This window comes from Sprattus sprattus (genome assembly GCF_963457725.1).
Source record: "Sprattus sprattus genome assembly, chromosome: 9".
Taxonomy (NCBI): Eukaryota; Metazoa; Chordata; class Actinopteri; order Clupeiformes; family Clupeidae; genus Sprattus; species Sprattus sprattus.
In genome coordinates, this window is record NC_137928.1 from 25,453,194 (window position 1) to 25,466,031 (window position 12,838).

The window sequence follows — 12,838 nt, forward strand, 5'->3', positions numbered from 1 at the left end:
GGATGAAAGAGGAGAGGAAGGGTGAAAATGACAACTGGTAGGAGGAGAAGAAAAAGAGTGAGAAGACCAAGCACAAAAAAAACAGAACTGGCAGTTCACCCTTATAGGGAGGTTTACCAAATGGATCGATAAATTAATTCCATTACTAATCATGTTGTTTTCATTCATGTTTTCCATCTTGTTTACTCCCAAGAGCGCAGAGAGAAGAGAAAGAGAGATAGAGAGAGAGAGAGAGAGAGCGAGATCAGGATTTCCTGAAAGGAGTTTTGGGTGTGATCTGCTTGAAACGTGGACTGGGCCTCTAAACACAAGAGAGGAACAGAAAGGGGTGTGTGTGTGTGTGTGTGTGTGTGTGTGTAGCATGATCGAGCCCACAAGCAGGGGAAGACCTAAAGAGAACAATGCATAAAAAGCAGAACCTGAGAGGAAGAGAGTGAGTGAGGAATAAAAACATAAATGGCTCTGACTTGTAGGGTGCTTCATTCCGGATGACAAAGTCACCATTGCTGGGACTGAACCCTAATCAACTGCTGCCCGGCTGGGTAACTAACATTCCAGCACACACTCGCACGTACGCACACACACACACTTTTAAGTCTCAGCCACAGTAACCCCTATTCATGCCCTAGTAGGGCTGGGCGATATGGGAAAAAGTTATATTTCGATTTTTTTCCCCAAAAATTTCCGATTTCGATTTTATATCACGATATGAACAAAATCACCATTTTTGTATATTTTTTTTAATTTTCTGGTAAAAAAGAAAATGTAATACACAAAAACAAATGTAATACACAAAAACAGCTTAACAAGCTCTTAGGTTTCACATAACACATTTCTAGCAGCTTTAAAAAACAACAACGAAAAACATGAAGTGCATTTAACTTGTTCTGCAATGAAACAAAAAATTGTGCAATACTGTTTCTCACAAGTTGAAAGTGGGGGGGACATGTTTCAGCGGGGGGTCTGGTGGTCCCCCTCCAGAACATTTTGAAAAACGTACATGCAATTTCCCGCATTCTGGTGCATTTTACCATGTTTTTCTCTGAGATGTAAATCATGTTATCAGCATATCACAATTGATATAGGTTTGGTAGCCTGATAATTATGTTGGCTACATTCAAACTGACCACCTCATTAAAGTATGACTGTTCAGGTCAGAAATGGCCAAATGTGTATTGAAACCCATAGTCTTTAAGGATGGAAGCTGCCAGAAGTAAACGGTTAACATAGGGGAAATAGTTTTCATACATGGCAAAGCTTGACAGCATGCCCAGCACACCAATGTTCATTTTATTAATTGTGGCATTGACATCATCTTTCGTGAGTCAAAGAGAGGTATACAAGTGAGTGACACATTAAAAAAAAAAAAAAAATCTTCTTTGGTGAGTGTGTGTTTAGTCGCTGCTGTCGTTAGAAAAACTGCCATTAGCTAGCTAACGTTAACGCCAGATTAGCTCACGGTTGTTATGGCAATAACAATACGATTATAGCCAGATAATGTCCATTGGGTGGTCCTTAATTGACCGATCGCGAAACTCCTCCCTAGAACGGCCCTTGCCCAATCATACCTTAGCAACGGCTACTAAGAGAAGAAGGTCCGACAACTTTGAGGTCTGAGCAGCGTGGTTAAACAGTGTGCCTATGGGACTTGTAGGTAATGGTATGACATGAGGTACCCTGAGAGCTTAGAGGGATACGTCGGTTTTTTCCCGCTTCCCCAAAGCCCAAAACACAGGCGCAAAAGTGCCAGCTGTGTATTAAACAGTGTGGTCACCCCACACCCAACTAAATATATTGCAAAATACACATAGTCTGCTCCAAAGTAAATTAAGCTGCTTGCTGCCAGCTAGCTATCGCTAGGCATGATGGCTAACTATCTAGTTGAGAGAGAAAATCCCCCAACAGTTATGGTCCATGAATACTTGTATTATTACCACTAGAATAACATAACTAGTCTATCCAACCAAAGTGTTCATGTTAAAAAAAATAAAATGTTAATGTATGTGCCTGTCTAAATGTCACTGTTACTGTCTGTATGATTGCTCGCAGAGCTGTTGAAGCTATCGACAGCAAACGCCAGCATTGAACAAAACTTTTAACGAACACTTTGTAGTTTGTATTTATGCTTAATACAACATTGAACAGAACTTTTAACGAACACTTTGTATGTATGCTGCTGGCGTTCGCAATCGCCAGCTTTGATAGCTCAGCGTGCACATTTACAAAAGGTTACTGACGGTAACATCAGCATTGCTAGCTAGGATAGTCACCATACATACCTCCAGAGTCTCTCGCCAGAGACGGAATAAATAATAAGAATAATCTTTGGAGGTTATTAGCTAGCTTGAAATATTGTATTCAGATCTTACCCAGTGGTGAAATAACATGACTAGTCTACAAGGTTGTGCTGGTTGCATTTCAATGAAGAGGTCGTAGGGTTTCTATTTTTTTTTTTTTTATTGAGACCTGTATGCCTTTGCTTCAATTATTGTTGTGTCCACTTCGTTGTTGATCTTAATATTTTGGATATATCCTTCCACTACATATTGCAGTCCCTTTTGGCTTGATCTGGAGGATACCGCGGAGGTATTACTCCAAAAATCATCACTCATACTGACAGTTATAGCGATCGTACCCGTACTTGCCATGGCTTTAAGGTTGACAGTTCCGTGAATTGTGTCGGACGTAGCAGCAATAACTAGGAGGAGGAGCCCTGGCGATCGGTCAATTGTCCACTACAGGTAAAACTTGGGCAACTCTGACTTACTTTCCTCTTCTTCGAAAAAAAAAATCGTTATGTCCATTTCTGTGGTCTGCTTCTAGCGCGACGCTCCGATCAAATCAGAGAATGAATGAACATGAATGACAGTTGAATCTGCGTGCGTGATGAGGCTGCGTAGTACACCAGGAAAACGCGGAGTGGATTTATATTGCTGTGGGTATTCCCCACTGATAAAGTGGAACGGATTTAATTGTGAAGCAATGGAAAGAATAATGGACTAGTAGACCAGCAGTCACGCACGCACTATTTTGACTGCAAAAGTGGGGGGGTCGAAACGACTTGTTTTGAAAAGTGAGGGGGTCTTGTCCCCCCCCCATTACATTGTCGCGACGCCCATGGGTTACGTGCGGCGCTGTATTCGCGGGTCTGTAAAAACATTGATTTTTTTTTTTTTTTTTGAAGGCGCCGTCTAATCGAACGTCTCATTTAAAACCGTAGAAAAAAATTACATCGCGATTAAAATCGAAATCGAAAAATCGCCCAGCCCTATGCCCTAGTCTACTTCACAGACTAGTCTCAGAAGGAGAGTGTGCGCAGTCCAAGCGACAACAACAACTCAGCAAATATCCAACAGCACCAGACCCGATGGAGGGGGGGCACAAGGGTGACCATACCGATCCGGAGTGGTGGCCATATTAAACACAAGCATCAGCTTCATGCACAGAAAGAGTGCTTAGTGAAGGATCATGATCGCCACTCTTCTGTGTATTGAACTTCCTACACTGTTAGGGACCTTGATGACACTTTATGGGTATGGATGCTAGTAGGTAACTGCCCATCTAACCAGTAAGAGAGTAAGCAAAACCAATTAAATATCAAGCACAAGTGCACAACACTTTCATGGATTAATTTAGCTTTTCTCTACTTTATACATAACCTTGCTTGGACAAAGAAAGTTCATTTTATTTCTTTGCAATTCTATGGCCTCTGCACTCTTGGAAACAGACAACTTTAAAGTAATACAGTAACACGTGTCGTGAGACAGGCAATACCTAAACAGCAGAGGATAATGTTAGGTCTGTGGCAGCCCACAGGGGTGTGTGTGTGTGTGTGTGTGTATGACAGCCGGGTCCTAAACAGCAGAGGATCATGTTAAGTCTTGGGCGGCTCACAGCTCAGGGTTAATCATTGTTAGCTGCTATGTAAGGCAAGCAGAGATGCTAGTACCACAAGGTCACCGTGACAATGCCCCCTGTGGCATCATGGGAGTGGTTGCCAGGCATAATCTCTTTGGGTGTGTGTGTGGCTATGGACCTAGAGTGCTGTTTTTTACTGTAACTGACTCACTGGAGTTAAGGGTTCAACTGCACTCAGGACATGCAGTGTGGTTGGTAAGCTGTGGTGGGCTGTAGAAAACCCCTGCACATAGGGTACCCACAACCTTCTTGGCAATCTTTTTAGACCAATTTTGCAGTTCCTGACCTCCAGTATCCATATAGGGCCTATAGGTTGACTACTTGCTTTACCACCACTCTGTCTACTCTGGCAGCTCTTTCAGAGAGTTACAAATGGACCGAATCAGGGTTTGTGTCTGGTATCCAACTTAAAGTACCCTATAGCCGCAGTACAAACAGCAAAGCCTTTATGTTTTAACTGGGAAAGGAAGTGTGCGTTCTAAAGTACTGGCAGATTAGCTTGCCTAGTTTTAGCTTGGTGGCTAAAAAACATTTAGGGCTAGCTGTGTAGCTAGCGAGAAAACTATGGATTGAGCCATATCATTATTTCCAATCCTTACATTCTGGCTAAACGTTTACATCTAATTTAAGAATGCTTTAGGCTACAACAGGTAGGCTAAATCATTTGTAGGGCTGCCATGAACTCCAGCTGACAGACTGGCACTCCATTGAACGTTTGGTGACATCAACCTCTACATCTCTACACATGGCTCTTGCTAGTGACCAACCTGCACTGCCATTAAGATGTAAAGCAATTGATAGTGTTTGCTACAGCCTACAAAAAAGATCGAATGCATCTTACTGTTAGTCAACAGTGATTTGTGATTTTGTATCAATAGCCATTTGGTTGTAGTGTGTGTGACGTCTCAGCTACAAATGCAAATGCTTAAATGCACAATGCCTTGGTTGTAAACGGTTCCAGACAAAAAAAAAATCCAGCTAAATAAATCATTGTGAAAGTTCATGAGTAGTGCACTCTATTAGTTACATGAGGAGACGCATTCTGACAAAAACAGACAAAAGCAGCCTTTATGTCATCTGTGTGAATGACATCACTGGCCACTTAAACACTAAACTTTATGAAAAAAATGACTTTCACCCTATTTTAGCCGAACACACTCTAATGACATCATTAAAACACAAAATGAGCTAAGTCTGAGAACGGGAGGTCAGAACACACAGGATAAAACTGATTTCAGAGAACCTAAATGTCTTACACTCTGCACTGTCAACACTTATGCAAATGTCAGGCAGGCTATGCCATAAAATCAAACGCTTAATTCACTTTGCATTGCCTTAATGCGTTTCTATTCATTTCAACAGTTAATCACTGAACTGCCCCGGGAAGAGACGCTCCAAGCAACTGGTGCTGAACAATTGATTTTCAAAGTTTCTGTGCATCTTCACTCTCCAGCATTTCATACACTGCAGACAGAGGCCAAAGTGTCCTTCTGTCCGGGGGCCAGGATGGGACTGGGCAAAGGGTCCACCGAGGAAGCCAGTGTGCCTAGAGGCCCGGACCTTCACTTCACACCCAGCTATAAATACACAGGAATTCTGCCGGCCGCAATGGAATGCCTCCAGAAAACGGCGATGGCCGGACGGTCCAAGGGGCTCGCGGGGAACAGTGGAACGCAGAGCGTGCGGAGGAATGGGTAAAGGGATGGGGGTGAGGGTGGCGTTGATGTGTGGCAAGGCTGTCCCCATTAGTGGGAAACTGAGCAGCTGGCTGAAACGACAATTTGTGGCCACTTGACCCGAGTTCAAACGCTTAAAAGAGATGTCAGCCATTTCAGCCAAAAGCAGTGAACTAACCACGCACGCACGCACGCACCTCCGAGCGGGTGTAGTTAGTCATTTTCAGCAAGGAGGTTGATTCACATGGAAAACAACTTCTATAGGTAAGCGCTTCTCCACGCTTACCTATAACCTGTCCAGTGTTCAGGAAGTAAACACAGACCCACACAAAACGCACACAGAAGACCTGGAGTGCCATTTCAAAGCAGCAGAACAAGAGTGTCTACACACTGCACAGAGCAGCACACAGGCAACAGATCCCCATTCCCCGCTATAGGTCTCACTATACTGTACACATCAGCACTGCTGGAGGCCCACGCCACACCTCCCGATTCCTCCACACTTCAGTACAGAACGTGCTGTTCCGACCCCCACACATTTGGGCACCGTTATGTTGCTGTTCACATAACGCACAACTCACTTTCCGTACCCTTGCTGTACGCCTGTTCTGTTTTAGTCACACAGTGTGACACTGCCAGGCTAGAGAATACCTGGTGAATTTGAATATTAACAGTTAGGTGCAGAAGAGCCGTTACCACGAAGCAGAAGCTGGGACAACGGACAGAACCAGACTAAAGGGGTCCCCATTAGTTCCCATGATCCCCAAGCTCAGGCACATGTTTTCTTCTATTGGTCCATGGAGAGAAAAGGTCTCTAACCGTGGAGTGTTAGAGAAAAGACTGTAAAGACTGAAAAGACCATGAAGGAGGCAGGAGGAGGTGGTAAGACCACAGCAACCCCCCCCCCCCCCCCCAGCATGAGCCTCCCTGTGGCACAAACAACAACAATGGCAAACAGTGTGAGAGGAAGCAGAGGGATGGAAGGGTAGGATGGGCTGGGCTGTGGTGGAGTTCCTGGACTCTGCGTCTCGGAGCTAGCGAGGACAGAAATACCACAGGTCAGTGCTAGCCTCAGGGTCCTGGTGCAAAAAGAGATAAAGGGAGAGAGAGAGAGAGAGAGAGAGAGAGAGAGAGAGACACAGGGGGTGACAGGGAGGCCTGAGGAACTCAGAGAGGAAAGAGAGAACACAGGAGTGAGGAAAGACAGGAGGGAGGTGAGCAGGAAATCTCACACTCAGGCAACTGTGAAGACCACGGCTAAGTTCAGAGACATACTTGGCCCTCTGTGTCCCCACTGCTACTGCACACATGCACTGACCATGGTCACAGACAGACACACACACACACACACACACACACACAGTTAAACTGAGCCCCTTAATAATGAAGATTATCAGAGAGAGAGACAGACAGACATCAAAGCAGGGGCATGGCTAGTTATTTCCTCCTCAAAGCAAACACTGAGAAAAACAAAAACCATATGAAGAGGAAAAGAAAGTCCACCTGTTGGCCAGTGCACCTCTCTCTCCCCCTGAGTCCTTGGCATTCCAACATACCCTGCTTTGCAGGAGGCCATTTTGTGCCCAGCGTGTGACCCTGTACCTTCATAACTGATTAAACAACAGGTCCTGGGTGAGCCACTATTAAGAAGGGATTGCCACCAAAGTGATGACTCATCATGTCAACATAAGAGAACAGAACACGTGACCCAAAGCCCCCCCACCCCCACCACCCAGTAATCATCACCAACCAGAACGACACACAGGGGAGACGATAAGGTATTGATTTGTTCTACTGTGATGACATAGATAGAGATAGAGATAGAGAGAGAGAGAGAGAGTTCACATGGTTTAACAGGGGCGAGAGCAGAACAGGATATCAGCTCCCCCCTAGGGACTATTCTCTTCCTATCAGAGACGGGTTAAATGGGCAAAGTCATCTCTACAGTCAGTGTTCGGGGACGGAGTGCTGCAACTGAAGAATGTGTCCCACTGAATTGCGGGATAGCATCCCTGGCTAAATACTGCTCAACTTGGCTGTTTACTCTTAAAGACCTAGGAGTGCAGCACTAAACTGACCCCAGGCTGAGGAACCCATTTCATATGATGTTGAAGTGTATGGGGTGCTCTCTACATCACAAGCCTTGCGCCTGTTGTGGCTTTGAGTCGTTGATCAAGTACACACGCACACACACACGCACACGCACACACACACGCACACGCACACGGACACGCACACGCACACGCACACGCACACACACACTCCTATCACAATCCTCTAAGTCTTGTCTAACTTACAAGATGCTGCAACTGTACAAACAGGATGCACCATTTAAAGGGAGAGACACACTTGGTCAGGTCTGATAACCCTTCACCAGAAAACCAGGGGGAAACAAATGCCTGTGACATCACATGACCACCAATGAGGCCAACAAAAAGTAATAATAACTGTCCTGACATGTCATATAGAGTAGATATATTACTGGCCGAATAAGTAAGATGATTTGGGATTGCCTTTTTTTAACCTACCAAAACTATAGAAACAATAGCTGTTCTCTCCATTTGTGTTTCTAAAGCTCTCCATCTCACAAACACAGGCACACAGTTAGGCGGACACCTGTAAAGCAGTTTTTTGTCGTTGTTGTGCACCAGTCCTGACAGAGCCAAGGAGCTTAGAGCCTTTCAGCTTTAGAGGAATGTTTTTTTTACTTCCTCCCTTTATGTGCGAATGGGATTAAAACCCTAAGGACACACCTCAAAACAAAGGGAGTGTTGCTGCCACACCACCGCACACCAAGAACACCCGCAGATGAGGAAACACCCCGAGGAGCATCTATTAATTTAGCTTAGCTACCTTGTGCTGCGTAACTGCCAGAATATTCAAATACAGCACAACTACGCTAAATGAACTGTTCAGCATTCACAGCTGTTGCTGTGGGCAGGCGGGGTCAGCAGGGCTTCTCGGCCCGGGGCACTGTGACACAGCACTGGCCCGAAGGGGAGGAAGTCCAAGGAGACGCCTCAGGCCTCTATGCCTGGTGGTTTCAATGAGTCATGTTTGCTTTCAGCCCAGAGGGATTTATGTTTTGGAGAAGAGAAGAAAAGAGAGAGAAAAGAGGGAGGGAGGAAGGAAGGGAGTGAAAGAAGAGTTATTTGAGGCCTGTAGCATAGCTCAGCTGAATGCTAATGTTTGAGGGAAGAGATGCTTGAGGGGCCAGCTGAGAGGCAAGGAAACAGCCTGCTAGCCACATGCCACTTGTCTGGTAGCTAGCAAAAAGATAGCAATTATAGTCTATTTGAGAGTGATATTGCAGTGGAGGTGGAGCAGGATGACATGCAGATTGTGTGTGTGTGTGTTTGTGTCCTGGGATCAGGTTCAGGGCCTGCAGAAGCACAGAGATGGTCACTCCTCGGTTTGGAGCCATCTCACGCCAGTCACATTAAATCGAAGATTAGGAAAAGTGCCAAAAACAAAGGTGTGGGCATCAGGCCAACACACACACACACTTCCAACGACCATCCAGTTCCCTGCACTGCAAATAAATGCACGAGTCCACAGTGACCCCCAAGACCACCACAACCTGATGCATCACAGAGCACTGACTGGACTCACTACACCTGACTGGGTTTAAGTGAGTTTGCAGGTGTTGGCTTCTCAGGAGGATGACATATTGAGCAAAATCCTTAGAAAAGAAAAGCAACACTGTCTTTGGGGAAGGAGTCAGTGTGTGTTTGTGTGTTCCTGCCTTTGTGTGTATGTGAGTAATAGAGAGAAAGAGAGAGGAAGATGGAGTAGTTTGTTACCATGTCTCCATGGATCTTTGGGCTCCACAGCACCAGACACGATATCCTCATCAGAGGGGAACGTCACCTTCTTGGCCCCTGGTTTATGGATCTCTAACTCTTCCTGGTCAGAAGCTGGGGAGCAGAAGTTCTCCGTCGGAGACGGACTTAAAGGCCCCATATCCCCATGCCCTAGTTCGGTGGGCTTCTCTGGTGGTTCCGTGCCCGGCCGTGATATCGAGTTCACACCGGCGCTGCTGGAGGCACTTTCAGATTTGGGCACCGGTGGCTCGGACTCCAAAACTCCAGTCTCATCTAAGCTTAAATCCACACCGATATCCATGTCCCCTTCATCCACGCCGTCCCCAAAGGAAAAACTGGGGACGGGCGCTTCCGGCACCATGCCGCTACTATTCTGGTGATTATTGTCATCAGAAGTGTCACCTAGGTCAGAGCCGACTGCTGCGGCTGTGACCGTTATACCGTTGTTCTTGTTTCCGTTTACCTCGTCGCTATCAGACTTCTCTTTCGTCCGCTGCGGTTCAATGTCCCCATCTGGACAGGCGGTCAACCTGGCCAAAGTGGGCGCGTCCACCCCCTGCTTGGCGGCGTCTCCATCCATCCGCAGGCCACTGTTCCTGGGGATGATCTCGTCCGCGGGAGTAGAGGTACCGCTCTCCCCCGCGCTGTTCTTAGCATTGCACAAATCTAAGGCTGGCTCCTCGCTGTTCATCTTCTCATGTCGGGAGATGGAACACGCACCACCGAGTTTTGCCAAATGTAGATTGCCTGCTCCAGTTGCCCTCAATTTAACTATTCAACGGGCTGCCTGCTTTGCTTAGACTGATTCAAAAGAAATTCGCTACTATTTCTACATGCACTTGAGATACAAGTGACTTGAGTTTAATCATCACCTACACGTTATATTTTTACAAATCCAGTTGCTTTACACGCCCAATTACCACAACTACTTGAGAAAATTGCAGCGTCCCTTCAAGTGCGTTGTTTGCTTCGGTTGTGCAAATTTGACAATGATGTGAAATATCAAGTTTTCATTGACGTTATTTCACAATATAAACAAGTGGAAGCTAATGAATCAGTGAAGCAAGCATACAATTCGTGCCAAACAAGGTATGACAAACCCTAAAAAAATTCTGACATAATTTGGTTGTCTTGTAGCTAGCCTGACGTTGTCTGAGTGTGATTAGTAAACTAGTTCGATTCCCTATTAAAGCCCAAACACCTTTGGTGACCTAACTGGGCAACTCACGCCAATGCTCGAGTCAGCAGGAAAACAGATACAAGTTATAGGCAAACTTGGGACAGTTTAAAAAGTTGAAATAGCAAGTGATTGCAGTTCACTGGAGTTGTTTTATTTTGACCAATGTGAATAGACTGTAAGCTACTTTAACATAGCTCACTAGCTAGATGTAAAACTTGTTCAGCTAGCTACTTTACTGACACGTATGTTTTCCCACTAACTAACTAGGTTAATGTTAAGAGCGTATCACCAGCTAGCTTAGCTAGCTAGCTGACTTACTGGATAGCTGATAGAGGATAAACAGCAAGTCCCAGCTGTGTTGTTTAATGCTCGCCTCTACACCGAACTCAGTAGTTCCGCTGTCCAGATCACTGCTTTAAAACACAATACGCAGTTGTTTAGGCTCGATCATAGTCCATACAAAATGTTCAGGTAAGAGGCAGACTAACTACCGTCTAGGGTAAAAGTGGTTCACGGTGCTTCCATTAACGCTACGTTAGATAATGTCAGTTAGCATTAGCTTGCGCCAAGACCGTTTCATTTACACCTAGCTAGCTAGATAAAAGTACACGAGCTTTCATCTAGGCCAGTGTCACGGTATGCGCTCCCACATAAAACACTGCGGGTTTACTCCATACCACCATCTTGTTTAAGGATAAATACATTAAAAATCCTTCTGCATCTCACCAAAGCCTTTCGCATCATTACCCTCGGTCAGGCAGAAAGAAAAACAGGCGTCATAGTCCACAGCATGTTTCAGTAGTGCTAACGTTAGCTGACGCTTGTGCCTGCCTGCCTAATTCCCGACAACTGATTTCAACACCTCCGTGCAATTGATTCTTCCTTAACTGTACGTTACAGTCGTAAAAATATTGATTCGTACGCCAACCTCCACTTGAAACACAGCACAGGAATGCACACAAGGAATTGATCCACCTTGCGCTGTCTCCAAGTCCAACTACTGTTTGTTGTCCATACGTTCATACGTCATGTCTATAACGTTAGTTGATGTGGTACGACTGAAGGAAAACACTTTCGCTTGAAAATGTATTAATACAAAAATTGATGAAAGACCACAAACAAGTTATACATATTTCTATCGTAAAAAAACCCCAAACGTATTCAGACTATCTATACAGCGCACGACAGTATTACGTTGGTAATACTTTTTGTCGAATCAGTCCGCACGGAAAGATAAACATAGGCCTACTTTTTTTCAGATAATATATCATACATTATTTTTAAATGCTATGAAAGGTAATGACAAGGACATTTGTACAAAGAGAGAAATACAAAATACAGCATCAATAACACAGTGGTCAGAGGTACAAGCACAGAGAGAAAAATGACCAAGGACAACAAGGCTCTATTTTTAAAAGACTAAATCAAAGCACCACCTTCAGTCAAAATGCTCTAATATAAGTCTTGCGAGGTCACAAAGGTTGCATATACTAGTACAAGGTTGCATATACTAGTGCAGTCCTCATGAGAGTTATCTGAGTATTTTATGGTATCCACACATTCACTGAGATAATTCTAAAAAATAAACAGGAGAGAAAGGTTTGGAACCATGACATTTGTGGATGTGGGATTTAGCAAGTACAAAATGTATCATAAAATATTTACCTTAATGTTCATACCTTCATTACCTTCAAACAAAACAAAGAATTCATGAAAAAATATATAGATGAACTCTAGAATATCTGACCAAAATTTCTCTGAGATTGACAAAAAGACCAAATTGTTTGGCTGGAGATCCATTGAAGTCAAAATAAATAATTTAAATTAAACTTCTCTCACTTTCTTAGTAAGAAAGTACTTGAGAGACAAGGAGAAAACTTTTCTCCCAGGCACATTCATGTACCATTTCCAAAATGGCATTATGTAAGGACTTGTAGCAATGTCTTTTTGGAATAAAACTCATATTGTTCTATTATTAATCTGATGCTCTGCTGACAAACACAAAGTACCAACATCAGTACATTGACAGTGGGAGTAAGCAGCCATGAGAATATTTCCCAGCAGCGTTATGATACCATAAGTAATTGCATCAAAAATGACTGCAAAAGCCTGTTAAAACTGTTATGTGAATTTCATATTTCCTCAGAAGGTTTGAGTATTCATATATTCAGCCTACCATTACTTACCTTTAAAGAGATTGTCCTTAGTTGTCAGGGGAGTTACTGGATCAGTCTTTTCAT

The 12,838-nt window shown here is 44.3% G+C and overlaps 1 protein-coding gene across 1 annotated transcript in view; it reads right to left on the minus strand.

Annotated features, from left to right (window-relative positions):
- Positions 1 to 11,595, minus strand: part of ppp1r37 (protein phosphatase 1, regulatory subunit 37) — a 55,947-nt gene extending 44,352 nt beyond the window's left edge. Inside the window, exon 1 of the mRNA XM_080845147.1 lies at positions 9,398 to 11,595. Coding sequence (XP_080701273.1) covers positions 9,398 to 10,109 — 712 coding nt within the window. The 5' untranslated portion in view covers positions 10,110 to 11,595. The remainder of the gene's footprint in view (positions 1 to 9,397) is intronic.
- Between the last annotated feature and the right edge of the window lie 1,243 nt (positions 11,596 to 12,838).